Source organism: Notolepis coatsorum (assembly GCF_963971535.1).
Source record: "Notolepis coatsorum genome assembly, chromosome: 13".
Taxonomy (NCBI): Eukaryota; Metazoa; Chordata; class Actinopteri; order Aulopiformes; family Paralepididae; genus Notolepis; species Notolepis coatsorum.
In genome coordinates, this window is record NC_140177.1 from 16,013,920 (window position 1) to 16,031,933 (window position 18,014).

The 18,014-nt window shown below is 48.6% G+C and overlaps 1 protein-coding gene across 1 annotated transcript in view; it reads right to left on the reverse strand.

Moving 5' to 3' along the window:
• hecw1b (HECT, C2 and WW domain containing E3 ubiquitin protein ligase 1b) overlaps nucleotides 1-18,014 on the reverse strand; it is a gene marked incomplete at its 3' end in the record, with an annotated part of 27,187 nt that overhangs the window by 6,423 nt on the left and 2,750 nt on the right. The window contains 3 exon segments of the mRNA XM_084327570.1: nucleotides 11,693-11,807; nucleotides 13,471-13,574; nucleotides 16,568-16,651. Of these exon segments, the coding sequence (XP_084183696.1) occupies nucleotides 11,693-11,807; nucleotides 13,471-13,574; nucleotides 16,568-16,651 (303 nt within the window).

Consider the following 18,014-nt stretch of genomic DNA (forward strand, 5'->3'; position numbering starts at 1 on the left):
CGCGAGATAAAAATGTGTTATAGATCGTATAGCTTTACGCTCTGCTCTTTATGGAACTATCCCTTTATCCACTCTAATAATGAATTATTTTCTCCACATGCACACACCTATCCGCCTGGCCACACCACATCCGCTCCTCTATATAAGCGGGTCGTGGCCACACCATCAGCTCCTTCCCTATTTTCACCACCGAAAAGTGTCTGTAACACACCACTTTAAGTTTAGTGCCAAAATAGTTGTTGGAGAGGAGCTACGTTGACAAAACTGTGATCAAAACGAATTCTGTTTTTCTAGTTATTTAGTTATCCAGTTATCTAGATATCTAGTTATCTAGTTACTAGCTATCTAGTTATCTAATTTTCTAGTTATCCAGTTCTCTAGCTATCCAGTTATCTGGTTACTAGTTCTCTGGTTTTCTAGTTATCCAGTTATCTAGTTACTAGCTCTCTAGTTGTCTAGTTATCTTGTCATTAGTTATCTAGTTATCCAGGTTTCTAATTATCTAGTTATCTAGTGACTAGTTATCTAGTCTTCTATTTATCTAGTTTTCTAGTTATCCAGTTCGCTGTTCTGTTTCGTATTCGCTCTCGCTCGGCATCGCTCTCTGCACTATCTCGCATATGTGCACGCGCACTGAATAAAGACCACAAATGTACCTTTAATCCCAATATTCGTCTGACCACACCCCTATCAGCTTACCCATATAAGCAGGGGTGGGGCCACCCACTCGCCTCCTTCTCGCTTTCACCACAAGGAAGAAGTGCCTCGGTAGATCCCCACACTTGACACCATGCTGGAAGAAAGGATTAGGAGCAGCTTTGGGAAACAAGGATACGTTGACATCATATCTTTATTTTCTCTCTCACTATTTTCGAGAAAATACGGCGATATTGTCTTCATACTGGAGTGTCTGGAAGATGATGATCATTCTAAAAATCCTCCACCGGTTTTCGTATTGGGAGTTCGTGCCGCTACATGCTTTTCCAACTGCAGTCCTTGCTGTGTGCTGGTTGCGGTAAAGGCACAGCTGGGCTGTAGGACGCGCCGCGGTTGTGAGACGCGGTGGGTTCCTGGTTCTGGTGAGTTATGTTTGCTGGCAGGCTTCACTTGTCTGTTAGTGCTATGGGGGCTACTTGACAATGTTTATGAAAACCGGCCCCAGGCTAGGGTCCTTTGTTCAGTCTCCTAGACGACAGAAGACCTTGGTCTGAGGCCATTTTAGTTTAACTAGTGGGCCGCGACCATTAACACTGGTGATCCCTGTGTGTTCTGGACAAGTGGGTATATCTCTGTCCCGTGTTAAGCCCCTTCTTTCATATCCAAATGAGAGTATTCCTTCACGAGGAGATATGTGCATGGATGTGCGATAGCGGCAGATCCATGTTCAAGTCAGCTACACAGGCCAGTTTGGTATTGTGCTGATTCCGTCGGGTGTTGGTAAAATCACCGTTGTAAAGCAGTGTTGACATCTTGTTTCTCTTTTCTCTTAAAAAGTGAGGAGAGGTTCAGAACGGCGGCCTGTCTGGGTGAGTGTTATGTCATTGTATACAAGTTCAGGTGATAGCTGCTTAGCTTACGGTTAGCCAGTCAGCTGTTAGCTGCTGCGTTAGCCTGCTGGGATCGCTGCATGGCCTACTTAGGTTGGGCCTACTGTTAGCCAGTCAGCTGTTAGCTGCGGCGCTAGCATGTCGTGATCACTAGGTAACGTTAGCTTGCTGCTATAGGCCAAGGCCAGGCGCGGGGTAGCTTCAGCTCCTCGCGCGCCGCCGCAAGCTCGCTTCTGGTCGCGTGCGCCATTAGCTCGGCGTCTCGCGAGCAGGGGCAGTAGCGCCCGAACAGTTGGAGCGGCCGTTAGCTTAATGCTACTCTGTTGAACGTGCTTTGATTATAACATGTTTTTAAACACTCTGGACTACGACGTCGTCTTTGACAGGAGATGTTCGTCGACCCTGCCCTGAGCCTGGACGGCAAGGTTGCGTCAACAAAGAGGACTGTAGTGCGGGTTGGAGCGGCGACGCTGCCCAGTTCGAACAACACAGGAGCGGCTGTGTTCCTGCGGTGTCTTGTGACTGCACTTCGCTGATCTACGTTCCGGGTAGGACAAGGTTTGACCAGACCTTATAACACGTCTTCTGGTTTTACCTTTCTAAATGTTTTGTGAATAACGATGTTTTCCCAAAACGTGTGTTGCTGCAGTGCATTTAGGATACGACGCAAGTTATGTGTGAACTGTCTTTGTCACTGGCAGTTAGCTTCTCCGTGCAAATCGGGTTGTTACAGAAAATGATCTGGTTGTTGTGTGAGAAACATCATGTGTGTTTATATGTACCGTGTACTCACAACTAAGGTAACTAACCTATGAAGCTATGCTTAGTGACAAGTGAGTAAAAGAATGTTCTTTTCTCAGCCTGTGATGACAATGAACAGTGTTCACATATTAACAGGTTTTCCTGTTTTAACTGGCCGTATTAAGGGTAAAATAAGAGGATTGTGTTTCCCCCCGGTTCCCTGGGGACTTTTTCATCCTCCTATCAGACATGTTGCACTACATTGTGTCTTTTGTGTGGTAGGGATGCGATGTAACCCTTAGCTTGATTGCTGAGGTTGTGCTAAAACTGCTGGAGAAACTTTATTTCCCTAAAAGAAAAGATTGTTTGGTCGCTGTCGTGTGTGCTTAGCAAGGCCTGTGGCCGATACTAATCGAGGATTATGTTTTCTCTCATTATGAAAAACGGCGTTCCTCTGTAGAGTGTTTTTGCCATTTTTTGTAGGTGATGATGGGTTGTGTGTGTCATGTGACCTACAACTGGGTTGGACTGGCCACAGAAGCACATGTGTATGTTGGACCGGGGCTCTTAGAGCCCTCTCTATTCTGTGTTTTTTCCTTAGTAAAAATCAGATAGCAGGTTAGCTCATGCGCTGTGTGGAGCTGTCAAACGCTTCATAGAGCTGACTATGACTGTGTCATATTCTCTTTTTGTCATTACATCGTATCATGGGTGTGGGGTCGTAAAGGGGTGAACTGGTAACCTTTCCTCTTCTCCTTGTTTCTGTCGGTCAGGGGTACACCTCCTGTCCTTCAAGGTTCCCGTCACATGGCGGTTCGGCACGTTACGGGGGGGGGGGGGGGGGGGGGAGTTTCCTGGTCCCACGCCTGGTATATTGGGCGTGTGCACCGCAGGAATTCCCCCGCCATAGAGTACGTCACCGTGCGCGTCTCTGTTGGTAGGACTTCCGTGTGCTGTTCAGGTCCATGTGATGGATCTGTTTCGGGGGGGGTGGTCAGGGCTCCTCCTCACCAAGCGCCTTTTCGGGCCTTCTGTGAGTTCGGACTCCTCCTTTCCATGTGAGGGAGCCTCCATCAGAGTACAGAGCCTTCCTCCTCAGATTGTCAAAGTGAGTGGACCCTCTAGAAGGTGTCCTATTCTATTGTATATGTATTCGATTCAATTCGATTATTGAGTGTGTATGGGTTCAGTGCCTCTTCCCCGGAGAGCCCTAAAACCAATTTTTTACATGGCTCAAGGTGCAATATATTCTTTTCAATCTGTACAGCTTGCGTGGGAAGTCTCTCTGGGGATCCCTGTCTCCTTCCTATGGGAGGGTGGTGGGATGTAAAAATGTGAAAAAAATTTACCCCCGGCTGTGTAGACTGGGATACATACTGTTGATGCTTCCTTCTTTTCTATTCAAAAAGTGTTGGAGTTAGGAAGTGTCACACCCCTCTTGTCGTTCCCCTGGGCGCCTTGGGGATTCAATGGCAGGTCTAAATAGCCTGTTCATTGATGGGGGTGTGTCCCGACGCACGTATAGTGCTAGCTCGCTGTAAACAGGCGACTGACTGGCGCGCCTTGGTTGCTTGTGGTTAAAACAGCGTTTTTATAAAGCAACTGAGATGGGGGTTTTTCCTCTTCCGACGACCAAATCCCACGACCTGGGTTGGTTTTCGACGGATTCTCGTTCATGTCTGGGGGATGATGACGGAATGGATCTGAACATATGTAGAGGGGTCTCACGCCCTTGGGGTGGGCCACCAGGCGCGGTTCGCCCGAACGTCTGGGTGGCGCCTTCTTTTCATGTTAAGATCGACACGCATATCTGCCCTTTCTCCTGGAGTAGGCATGTCGGCGTGGTTAGGGCACGGGACTGGTTCTGGTCACGCTGGTCCGGATCAGTTGAACCCGTTGTCCACCGGGGATGCAGATCTGCTGTTCTGGTACCCTGAGGGACTTGGGCTTTTTTCAGGGGGAAAAATGCCAGGTCGGTCCGGGTGTCACAGGGTTAAGCGCTATGGAGACCCTGGTTGGGTACGTTTTTACTCAGCACTGTCGTAATGGCTTACGGCCATGCCATCCTGTACACGCTCGATCTCGTCGGATCTCGGCCGCTACACAGGTTGGTCCTGGTTAGTACTTGGTTGGGAGACCGCCTGGGAATACCAAGTACGGTGTGCTTAGGGGCTGGTTCTCCATTCTTTTTCGCTCCTCTCTCACGCATGGCGAAGAGGGGCCTGTGGGGGTGGTTTTTGACCTCCTCTGGTGACCCTGTGCTTCCCGTACCGCCAGGCCCGGTCCGAAGTAATGTTTCGTCGACCCGTAGGCCTGGGTTAACCCTTTTTTGGAAACTGAAACACTTGTACTGCGGTATAGCCGGTGTATACCCGCAGGTGTGTTTTGGAGTTTTTTCTTGAGGGGTTATAGGAACAACCACCGCATTGGGTAACACCAAGGTGGTTGATTCCCTGGTGTGTTGGGGCAGTGTCAACTCCCGGGTTCACCGGTTGAGGGTGCCCCTGCACGTTCATGACGTCTGCCAATCGTGTCAGCCTTCTCTGCCTCGACCCCTCTGGGTGGGGGTTTTTAAATGGAGGCTTGGTCATGCAACACCGCCAGCTTACGCTCCTTCCGCCGGGGCGGCTGTGTTCAGCTGTCCCCTCTGGCGCCTGTCTCGTCCGCAGTCTCCAGGCTAGGGTTAATAGCCTGTTGCCTGGTTTTTCCCCGGTGCGCTGCCTGCTTCCGTTGGTTGACCTTTTTTGTGTGCTTACGGCCATGCTGACTGCCTGTTGCAGGGTCAGTGTGCCAGGCGGTGTACTATTGGGGGGACGGGGCCCGCTCGGCTGAGGGGCCTTTGTCCGAATACGCTGGCGATGTGGGGGGCGGGGCACTACGTGCCCACCTGGTGGGGTCTTGATGCTGGCATCATGGACTTCTCCGGGCCCCCATTCCAGGGAGTCCAGTCCTTTTGGTGGGTCTGGGTCTTCCTTCGCGCTCCGCTGCTACGGCCTTGCCACAGGGTTGGGTTTGCCCTTGACCCCGTGATTCTGGGGGCAGTAACGAGGTTGTTCCTCCGTTCGTTCCCGGGTGGCATGCGGGTTGTGCGTGTGTAGTCGTGGGGTCAAGCCACGGTCTGCTCACCCTGTGCGTTGAGTTGCTTGAGTGCCTCTTCGCACGGTCGGGTCCGTCGCCCTCCCGTGAAGCCCCTAATAGGGGGGGTGCCCTCCATTAGGGTGGGTCGGGGGGGCTCGGCCCTCCCTGTTCTGATGGTTGTGGGGGGCTGTCAGCGGGGTGTATTTGTCGGCCGTTGGCTCTCGCTCGGCCTCCCTTGTGCAGAGAGCGATGCCGAGCGAGAGCGAATACGAAACAGAACGTTAGGTTATGACTATAACCAAGTTCTGTTAGTATAGCGACGCTCGGCATCCGACGCCGCTGCAGCCTTTGACCTCGCCTTGTGGCGAAAGCTTGGGAAGGAGGCGAGTGGGTGGCCCCACCCCTGCTTATATGGGTAAGCTGATAGGGGTGTGGTCAGACGAATATTGGGATTAAAGGTACATTTGTGGTCTTTATTCAGTGCGCGTGCACATATGCGAGATAGTGCAGAGAGCGATGCCGAGCGTCGCTATACTAACATAACTTGGTTATAGTCATAACCTAACGGTTACTATCTCTCTAGTTTTCTAGTTATCTAGTTACTAGTTATCTAGTTCTCCAGTTTTCTAGTTCTCCAATTTTCTAGTTCTCTAGTGACTAGTTCTCTAGTCTTCTAGTTACTAGTTATCTAGTTATCCAATTCTCCAGTTCTCTGGTTTTCTAGTTATTTAGTTATCCAGTTCTCTGGCTATCCAGTTATCTACATACTAGCTATCTAGTTATCTAATTTTCTAGTTATCCAGTTCTCTAGCTATCCAGTTAGTTACTAGCTATCTAATTTTATAGTTACCCAGTTATCTAATTCTCCAGTTCTCTAGTTTTGTAGTTATCTAGTTAGCAGTTATCTAGTTTTGTAGTTATCTAGTTAGCAGTTATCTAGTTAGTAGTTATCTAGTTAGTAGTTATCTAGTTAGTAGTTATCTAGTTCTCCAATTCTCCAGTTCTCTAGTTAACTAGTAATCTAATTATCTGGTTATCTCGTTCTCCAGTTCTGTATCGTTAGTGGCTTAGCTTGGCTTCGCCTTCTGCACTATCTCGCGTACGTGCACGCGTACTGAATAAACCACAAATGTACCTCTAATACCAGTATTAGTCTGACCACACCCCTCATCAGCTTACCTTCATAAGCAGGTGTGTGGTCACCTGCTCTCCTCCTTCTCGCTTTCACCACAAGGAAGAGGTGCCTCGGTAGATCCCCACACTTGACACCATGATGGAAGAAATTGGATTAGGAACAGCTTGGGAAACAAGGATACGTTGACATCATATCTTTATTTTCTCTCTCACTATTTTCGAGAAAATACGGCGATATTGTCTTCGTACTGGAGTGTCTAGAAGATGATGATCATTCTACAAACCCTCCACCGGTTTTCGTATTGGGAGCACGCCGCTGCATGCTTCTCAACTGCAGTTCCTTGCTGTGTTTGTTGGGGTGAAACCTGTCAGGCCACAGCTGAACTGTCGGACATGCCGCTGTTGTGAGGAGCGGTGCGTTCCAGGTTGGGTGAGTAGTGTTTGCTGGCGGGCTCCACTTGTCTGTTAGTGCTATGGGGGCTACTAGACGAAGTTTATGGAAACCGGCCCCAGGCTAGGGTCCTTTGTTTAGCCGTCTAGGCGACAGAAGGCCTTGGTCTGGCGACCATTATAGTTTTAACTAGTGGGCCGCGACCATTGACACTGGTGATCCCTGTGTGTTCTGGACGAGTGGATTCTCTCTGTCACCGTGTTAAGACCCCATCTTTCATATCCAAATGAGAGTATTCCTTCACGAGGGGATATGTGCATGTAATGTGCGATAGCGGCAGATTCATGTTCAAAGTCAGCTATACAGGCCAGTTGGTACTGTGCTGATTCCGCCGGACGTGTTATTGTCACCGTTGTGAAGCGGTGTTGACGTCTTGTTTTCCCTTTTCTCTTAAAAAGTGAGGAGGGTTCAGAACGGCGGCCTGTCTGGGTGAGTGTTATGTCATTGTTTACATGTTCATAGCTTACGGTTAGCCGGTCGGTGGCCTGGCGCGGGGTGGCTTGGCTTCTCGCGCGCCGCCGGGAGCTCGCTCCTGATCGCGTGCGTCGTAGATCGGCGTCTCGCGAGCGGAAGCGATAGCACCCGAACGGCTGGAGCAGCCGTTAGCTTGATGCTATTCTGTTGAACGTGCTTTGATTTTTAACATGTTTTACACTTTTGACCACGACGTCATCCTTGACAGGGGATGTTCGTCAACCCTGCCCGAGCCTAGACGGGGATTGCGTCAACAAAGAGGACTGTAGCGACTGGTGGAGCGGCGACGCTGCCCGGATCGAACAACACGGGACGCTTGTGACTGCACTTCGCTGATCTGCGTTCCGGGCAGGTACGGGGTTGGCCAGACCCTCATAACACGTCTTCTGGTTTTACCTTGCTAAATGTATTGTGAATGACGGTGTTTTTTCCCAAAACGTGTGTTGTTGCAATGCATTTGAGATACGTTGCGGGTTGTGTGTGAGCTGTTTTTGTCACTGGCAGTAGCTTCTCCGTGCAGGTCGTGATGTATTGATCTGGTTGTTGTGTGAGAAACATCATGGTGTTTATGTGTACCGTGTACTCACTACTAAGGCAACTAACCTATGAAGCTATGCTTGGTGACGAGTGAGTAAAAGAATGTTCTTTCTCAGACTGTAATGACAATGGACAGTGAGTTCACACATTAACAGGTTTTCCTGTTTTAACTGGCCGTATTGAGGGTAAAATAGGAGGATTGTGTTTTTCCCCCCCCGGTTCCCTGGGGACTTTATCACCTCCTATCAGACATGTTGTGCATTAATTGTGTCTTTTGTGTGGTAGGGATACGATGTGACTCTCAGCTTGATTGCTGAGGTTGTGCTAAATCTGCTGGAGAAACTTATTTCCTAAAGGGAAATTGGTTTGGTTGCTGTCGTGTGCTTAGCAAGGCCTGTGGTCGATACTAATCAAGAATGATGTATTCTCTCATTGTGATGATGATGGGTTGTGTGTGTCATGTGACCTACAACTGGGTTGTACTGGCCACAGAAGCACATGTGTATGTTGGACCGGGGTTCTTAGAGCCCTCTCTATTCTGTGTTTTTCCTTAGTAAAAATCAGATAGCAGGTTAGCTCGTGCGCTGTGTGGAGCTGTGAAACGCTTCATAGAGCTGACTATGACTGTGTCATATTCTCTTTTTGTCGTTACGTCGTATCATGGGTGTGGGGTCGTAAAGGGGTGAACTGGTAACCTTTCCTCTCCCCATTGTTCTGTCGGTCAGGGGTACACCCCCTGTCCTTCAAGGTTCCCGTCACGTGGCGGTTCGGCACGTTACGGGGGGGGGGGGGGAGGGAGTTCCTGGTCCCACGGCCTGGTATATTGGGCGTGTGCACCGCAGGAATTCCCCCGCCATAGAGTACGTCACCGTGCGCGTCTCTGTTGGTAGGACTTCCGTGTGCTGTTCAGGTCCATGTGATGGATCTGTTTTCAGGGGGGGTGGTCAGGGCTCCTCCTCACCAAGCGCCTACTCAGGCCTTCTGTGAGTTCGGACTCCTTCTTCCATGTGATCCATGTGAGGAAGCCTCCATCAGAGTACAGAGCCTTCCTCCTCAGATTGTCAAAGTGAGTGGACCCTCTAGAAGGGTCCTTTTCTATTGTATGTATATTCGATTCAATTCGTTTATTGAGTGTGTATGGGTTCGGTGCCTCTTCCCCGGAGGCCCTAAAACCAGTTTTTTACATGGCTCAAGGTGCAATATATTCTTTTCAATCTGTACAGCTCGCGTGGGAAGTCTCTCTGGGGATCCCCGTCTCTTTCCTATGGGAGGGTGGTGGGATGTAAAAATGTGAAAATTTTTTACCCCGGCTGTGTAGACTGGGATACATACTGTTGATGCTTCCTTCTTTCTATTCCAGAAGTGTTGGAGTTAGGGAGTGTCACACCCCTCTTGTCGTTCCCCTGGGCGCCTTGGGGATTCAATGGCAGGTCTAAATAGCCTGTTCATTGATGGGGGTGTGTCCCGACGCACGTATAGTGCTAGCTCGCTGTAAACAGGCGATTGACTGGCACGCCTTAGTTGCTTGTGGTTGAAACAGCGTTTTTATAAAGCAACTGAGATGGGGGTTTTTCCTCTTCCGGCGACCACATCCCATGACCTGGGTGGGTTGTCGACGGATCCTCGTTCATGTCTGGGGGATGATGACGGGATGGATCTGAACATATGTAGTGGGGTCTCACGCCCTTGGGGTGGGCCACCAGGCGCGGTTCGTCCCGACGTCTGGGTGGCGCCTTCTTTTCATGTTAAGATCAACACGCATATCTGCCCTTTTCCTGGGGCATGTCGGCGTGGTTAGGGCACGGGACTGGTTCTGGTCACGCTGGTCCAGATCAGTTGAACCCGTTGTCCGCCGGGGATGCAGATCTGCTGTTCTGGTACCCTGAGGGACTTGGGCTTTTTTCAGGGGGAAAAATGCCAGGTCGGTCTGGGTGTCACAGGGTTAAGCGCTATGGAGACCCTGGTTGGGTATGTTTTTACTCAGCACTGTCGTCATGGCTTACAGCCATGCCATTCTGTACGCGCTCGATCTCGTCGGATCTCGGCCGCTACACAGGTTGGTCCTGGTTAGTACTTGGTTGGGAGACCGCCGGGGAATACCAGGTACGGTGTGCTTAGGGGCTGGTTCTCCATTGTTTTTCGCTCCTCTCTCACGCATGGCGAAGAGGGGCCTGTGGGGGTGGTTTTTTGACCTCCTCTGGTGACCCTGTGCTTCCCGTACCGCCAGGCCCGGTCCGAAGTGATGTTTGCGACCCGTAGGCCTGGGTTAACCCTTTTTGGAAACTGAAACACTTGTACTGCGGTATAGCCGGTGTATACCCGCAGGTGTGTTTTGGAGTTTTTTCTTGAGGGGTTATAGGAACAACCACCGCATTAGGTAACACCGAGGTGGTTGGTTCCCTGGTGTGTTGGAGCAGTGTCAACTCCCGGGTTCACCGGTTGAGGGTGCCCCTGCACGTTCATGACGTCTGCCAATCGTGTCAGCCTTCTCTGCCTCGACCCCTCTGGGTGGGGGTTGTTAAATGGAGGCTTGGTCATGCGACACCGCCAGCTTACGCTCCTTCCGCCGGGGCGGCTGTGTTCAGCTGTCCCCTCTGGCGCCTGTCTCGTCCGCAGTCTCCAGGCTAGGGTTAACAGCCTGTTGCCTGGTTTTTCCCCGGTGCGCTGCCTGCTTCCGTTGGTTAACCTTTTTTGTGTGCTTACGGCCATGCTGACTGCCTATTCTGCAGGGTCAGTGTGCCAGGCGGTGTACTATTGGGGGGACGGGGCCCGCTCGGCTTACTGGCCTGGTTGGTTCCGCCTGGGAATACCAGGTGCAGTAACTGAGGGGCCTTTGTCCGAATACGCTGGCGATGTGGGGGGCGGGGCACTACGTGCCCACCTGGTGGGGTCTTGATGCTGGCATCATGGACTTCTCCGGGCCCCCATTCCAGGGAGTCCAGTCCTTTTGGTGGGTCTGGGTCTTCCTTCGTGCTCCGCTGCTACGGCCTTGCCACGGGGTTGGGTTTGCCCTTGACCCCGTGATTCTGGGGGCAGTAACGAGGTTGTTCCTCCGTTCGTTCCCGGGTGGCATGCGGGTTGTGCGTGTGTGTAGTCGTGGGTCAAGCCACGGTCTGCTCACCCTGTGCGTTGAGTTGCTTGAGTGCCTCTTCGCACGGTCGGGTCCGTCGCCCTCCCGTGACGTCCCTAATAGGGGGGCTACCCTCCATTAGGGGGGGTCGGGGGGGCTCGGCCCTCCCTGTTCTGATGGTTTTGGGGGGCTGTCAGCGGGGTGTATTTGTCAGCCAAGTGGCTCCGCTTGGCCTCCCTTGTGCAGAAGGCGAAGCCAAGCTAAGCCACTAACGATACAGAACGTTGGGTTATGACTATAACCAAGTTCTGTTAGTTAGGGGCGATGCTTGGCTTCGGACGGCCGCTGCAGCCCTTGACCTCACCTTGTGGTGAAAGCTTGGGAAGGAGGAGAGCAGGTGACCACACACCTGCTTATGAAGGTAAGCTGATGAGGGGTGTGGTCAGACTAATACTGGTATTAGAGGTACATTTGTGGTTTATTCAGTACGCGTGCACGTACGCGAGATAGTGCAGAAGGCGAAGCCAAGCATCGCCCCTAACTAACAGAACTTGGTTATAGTCATAACCCAACGTTCTCCTGTTATCTAGTTTTCTAGTGACTAGTTATCTAGTCTTCTAGTGTATTGTTGTTCTAGTTTGCTAGTTATCCAGTTCCTACTTGATCTTTCCAGGTCCTTGTCCGTAGCCTTTGGCCTCCAGCTTCCTGTAGAAGTTCCTCAGTTTGGCCTCGAAGTCTCTCCTGTAGGGGGCAGGAGCCCGAGCTCGCTGGGTACCTGGAGAAACAGTCAGTCAGTGAACCAGTCAGTCAGCAGGAGCCCGAGCTCGCTGGGTACCTGGAGAAACAGTCAGTCAGTGAACCAGTCAGTCAGCAGGAGCCCGAGCTCGCTGGGTACCTGGAGAAACAGTCAGTCAGTGAACCAGTCAGTCAGCAGGAGCCCGAGCTCGCTGGGTACCTGGAGAAACAGTCAGTCAGTGAACCAGTCAGTCAGCAGGAGCCCGCGCTCGCTGGGTACCTGGAGAAACAGTCAGTCAGTGAACCAGTCAGTCAGCAGGAGCCCGCGCTCGCTGGGTACCTGGAGAAACAGTCAGTCAGTGAACCAGTCAGTCAGCAGGAGCCCGAGCTCGCTGGGTACCTGGAGAAACAGTCAGTCAGTGAACCAGTCAGTCAGCAGGAGCCCGAGCTCGCTGAGTACCTGGAGAAACAGTCAGTCAGTGAACCAGTCAGTCAGCAGGAGCCCGCGCTCGCTGGGTACCTGGAGAAACAGTCAGTCAGTGAACCAGTCAGTCAGCAGGAGCCCGAGCTCGCTGAGTACCTGGAGAAACAGTCAGTCAGTGAACCAGTCAGTCAGCAGGAGCCCGAGCTCGCTGAGTACCTGGAGAAACAGTCAGTCAGTGAACCAGTCAGTCAGCAGGAGCCCGAGCTCGCTGGGTACCTGGAGAAACAGTCAGTCAGTGAACCAGTCAGTCAGCAGGAGCCCGAGCTCGCTGGGTACCTGGAGAAACAGTCAGTCAGTGAACCAGTCAGTCAGCAGGAGCCCGCGCTCGCTGGGTACCTGGAGAAACAGTCAGTCAGTGAACCAGTCAGTCAGCAGGAGCCCGCGCTCGCTGGGTACCTGGAGAAACAGTCAGTCACTGAACCAGTCAGTCAGCAGGAGCCCGAGCTCGCTGGGTAACTGGAGAAACAGTCAGTCAGTGAACCAGTCAGTCAGCAGGAGCCCGAGCTCGCTGGGTAACTGGAGAAACAGTCAGTCAGTGAACCAGTCAGTCAGCAGGAGCCCGAGCTCGCTGGGTACCTGGAGAAACAGTCAGTCAGTGAACCAGTCAGTCAGCAGGAGCCCGAGCTCGCTGAGTACCTGGAGAAACAGTCAGTCATAAGGCTTTCACACCGGCCAGGCTCCGTGCTGGAGCCGGTTCCCGAATGTAATCTCGCACCGGCCGGCGCGTTCAGACCGGGATTAATTGGTTCAGAACGTGACAAATCGGTGCTCAGCTGGCATAGAATTTTTTTTGTTTTTTCCTTGCGAACCGTGACATCATCAGTGGGCGTGTCATATTCTAGGCTGTGAAGACGAGTAAACGGGGGAAAGTAGAGCGTCGGCATTGCACTCAACCGATCCATTCAACAGGAAGCGATTTGCGAGTACAATACACCATCCAACCAGAGTGGATAAAGAAATGCTCCAGAAATGAATATGCGTAGGGAAAGGCTTAACGAGTCAGCGCGAGAGCACACACACAAAAGAATACACGCACAATAGTCAGTCAGTCAGTCAGTCAGCCAGTCAGTCAATATACCAGTCAGCCAGTCAGTCAATATACCAGTCAGTCAGTCAGCCAGTCAGTCAATATACCAGTCAGCCAGTCAGTCAGTAAACCAGTCAGTCAATATACCAGTCAGTCAGTAAACCAGTCAGACAGTCAGACACACACCTTTACCTGGCGAGTTGTGAGGGGAGGAGCCTGGGGAGCAGCGAGGAGAGAAGGAGAACCCAGGATGGAAGGAAGGAGGAACATATGACATGATGTCCTCCTCAAACAGACTGAGAGAGAGGAGAGATAGAGAGGAGAGATGATAGAGGAAGAGGAGAGCATATAGAGAGGAGATATGATAGAGGAGAGGGTAGAGAGAGAGGAGGTGATAGAGAAAGAGGAGAGGATAGAGAGAGAGCAGATTATAGAGAAAGAGGAGAGGATAGAGAGAGAGATAGAGAGAGAGAGAGAGAGGAGATGATAGAGAGAGAGGAGAGGATAGAGAGAGTAGATGAGAGAGAGAGGATATATATAGAGGAGAGGATAGAGAGAGATGAGAGGATAGAGAGAGAGGATAGAGAAAGAGGAGAAGATAGATAGAGGATAGAGAGAGAGGATAGAGAAAGAGGAGAAGATAGATAGAGGATAGAGAGAGAGGATAGAGAAAGAGGAGACGATAGAAATAGAGGAGAGGATAGAGAGAGGAGGGGATATAAAGAGAGGAGAGGATAGAGAAAGAGGAGATAGGATAGAGAGAGGATAGAGAGAGACAAGTGGAGAGAGGATAGAGAGACAAGTGGAGAGAGGAGATTATAGAGAATAGAGATAGTAAGAAAGAAAAGGGAGATAAAGAGAATTAGTCAGACAGAGCCTTCGACACTGTCAATCACTCCATTCTGATTGACAAGCTAAAAGCAATTGGTTTTGATAGTCTATCAGTGAGCTGGATGCAATCCTACCTTGAGGGGAGGGAACAGATGGTGGAGGTAAATGGTACCCTATCCCCCCCCCTCACAGTGAGCTGTGGTGTTCCACAGGGAAGCATACTAGGACCGCTACTGTTCCTAATTTATGCAAATGACATGTCGTCAGCTTGTGACTGCAACTTGTTCTTGTTCGCAGACAACTCAGCCCTGCTGGTCTCTGACAAGAACAAGTTACAGGTTGAAAAAACCCTCAGCTCGGAACTAGGCAAAATCTGCATATGGCTCGCTGATAACAAACTATCATTACACCTGGGCAAAACAGAGTCCATTCTCTTCGGTTCAAATAACAAACTCAGCAAGACCGACGGCTTCTCAGTTACAGTGGGTGACAATATTGTCACAAGGAAAGATGAAATTACCTACCTGGGTTCCATCCTAGAGGCTAATCTCTCCTGTGACAAAATGGCATCCAATGTAATAAAAAGAGTCAACCAACGAACTCGATTCTTGTACCGGATATCCTCTCTGGTAAACAAGAATACCCTGAAGACTCTGGCAGGAGCACTCATTCAAGGGTACTACGACTAGGCTTGCACCTCATGGTACCAAGGCGCTAAAATTACAAACATCTCAAAACAAAACAAACTGGTCAGACTACTGCTTGACCTGACTCCTAAATTACCTAGTATGGTTGTCAATATCCCAATGTACAGTTTTGCTTGATTACTTACTGTAGTTAAGTAATCGAAATGAACGCGATAAAGTCCAAGCCCTACTATTACTACTAATATTATAGTACTACAACTACTACTACTACTACTACTACTACTACTACTACTACTACTACTACTACTACTACTACTACTACTACTACTACTACTACTACTACTACTACTACTACTACTGCTACTACTACTACTACTACTACTACTACTGCTACTACTATTACTACTACTACTACTACTACTACTACTACTACTACTACTGCTACTACTATTACTACTACTATTACTACTTGTTACAAAGGGTCAGATTAAACCGAATATATATATTTACTGCTTGAGATCCCTTGTATAATATTTGTATATCGTTTGATATCCCTTGTATATTCTTTGTATATATACACGGAATATCCCTTTACCTAGGTACAAACCAGACCATAATATTCGCTCTCCTATTGGACAGCGACCCCTAGGCGCCAACGACCATACCCCCAATGGCAAGTTCAAAGGCAACGCCAAGGCATGTCTCAACATGTCCAGGTTTGCGCAGTAATACGAGACAGAACTGAGGTTGGCACTAGATAATTCACCTTACGTATAAATACGGCGCAGGTGGAAACAGCAGCAGTTCATTCAGTTCATTGTTCGTTCATTACTAGTAAAGCCTTCACCACGAGTCAACGACCAAGTGAAGTGAGCAACTTTGCGTCTAAATAGAGCACTTATAACATGTGCGAATAGGATAGTAAAAGTGTCAGAGTTTAGTGAAATAACGTCAAGTTCAACCTAGTTTAATGTGAAGGATAGTACACCGGAGAACCTACACCGGCGAATGCAGAGCCTTTTCTGGCTGGATTATATTGCTTTGGTACCGTGGCTGCTGGAGCAGAAAACCGTCTACCCCACTGTCGTGTGGGATCTACCCCTGTGAGGAGCACCCTCGAGCCCGCCTCTAGGACCAGAGGCTGGCTAGCTTTCATCCATGCTGTCGAGCATACTGGATTATAGCTGCTGCTTTGTCTGCCGATCAAGGGGTACATGTACCGACTCCCGTAGCTGGAGCTTCGTTATTCCGCTTTGACCCAGACTTTGCACCCGAACATTCCTCTACCCTGCCGGCTTACAACCGGAGGGAACCCCCCAGTGTCTCCAGCTGACTACTAGTGTGCCTTATGTAATTGCTATGCTACAGGTGGCATCAGTTATACCCATCTTACTATACTCATGGACTTACGGTGTTCTTCGCCTTACAAGCGCAAGTATAATTCTCAATCTGTAACCTACCGTTGCTTGCTCTAATAATAATAAATCCCTCTAACTAGAACTTTACTGTGTCATTGCCGTATTCTTGTGTGGGTGTTCACCAGATATATCATGTACTGTATGGCCAGTAATTAAAGTACATAACTAAGTAGTGGTTTAATAATACCATACTCTCAATACAGTCAGGGAATTGTACCCCTCAGTTACACTACTAGTACTACTACAACTACTAGCTACTTCATGTGCAATATTCCATCACTGCTCTCTCTTCCTCTTTGTCAGGTAGGCAGGTCTGTCTCAGAGTGATGATGTGAAGACAGTTTGATTGGTGGATGGCTATGTCCATCATCATTGAGTGATGTTAGCTGGTACCTGAGTAACATCACTAGATCAGCATCACAAGACAGCTTCTCTAGTCTCTGTGTGCCTTCTGTCCGGATGTAATGAATCTTCTCCCTGATGAGACAAACACACACGGAAACATTTGTATCAATTATCTAAGATTTTATAAATAAATTATAAAATACATTCCGCTTGTGTGTGCATAGATATGTAGACTCCATGTGTGTGTGTGTGTGTGTGTGTGTGTGTGTGTGTGTGTCAGCATGTGTGCATGTGTGTGTAAGCACTAGGGGTGAGCAGAGATGACATCATCTGATTATTTTTCTGTTCAACCAACAGAACCCCTGGGAGTGGGCGTGGTTTGTACCGGAAGTCACGTTAAATCAGGCAAATGTTGTATTTTTTTAATAAAAAAATATATATATATTTAAACAATATTTTTATTGGATTTTACAATTCACAAGTCAATTTTACTTTTTTTTGTATGGATGTGTTGTTGTATTTTCTAAATGGCCTTCAAAGCTCAAGGCAGATAACCCTTTAAAATAAGAAACACCCTCTCAAATCTGTCCAAAGACCCTCAACATGAAACACTGCTGTCCATGGTGCTGAAAACACCAAGCATCTCTCCAGACAGAAGTTGTAGACCTAGTTGTTTATGAAACAGACCAGATTAATCTGATGATGGCTACTATAATATAATGTATGAAACAGACCAGATTAATCTGATGTTGGCTACTATAATATATAATGTATGAAACAGACCAGATTAATCTGATGTTGGCTACTATAATATAATGTATGAAACAGACCAGATTAATCTGATGATGGCTACTATAATATAATGTATGAAACAGACCAGATTAATCTGATGTTGGCTACTATAATATAATGTATGAAACAGACCAGATTAATCTGATGATGGCTACTATAATATAATGTATGAAACAGACCAGATTAATCTGATGTTGGCTACTATAATATAATGTATGAAACAGACCAGATTAATCTGATGATGGCTACTATAATATAATGTATGAAACAGACCAGATTAATCTGATGATGGCTACTATAATATAATGTATGAAACAGACCAGATTAATCTGATGATGGCTACTATAATATAATGTATGAAACAGACCAGATTAATCTGATGATGGCTACTATAATATAATGTATGAAACAGACCAGATTAATCTGATGATGGCTACTATAATATAATGTATGAAACAGACCAGATTAATCTGATGATGGCTACTATAATATAATGTATGAAACAGACCAGATTAATCTGATGATGGCTACTATAATATAATGTATGAAACAGACCAGATTAATCTGATGTTGGCTACTATAATATAATGTATGAAACAGACCAGATTAATCTGATGTTGGCCTACTATAATATAATGTATGAAACAGACCAGATTAATCTGATGGATGGCTACTATATATATAATGTATGAAACAGACCAGA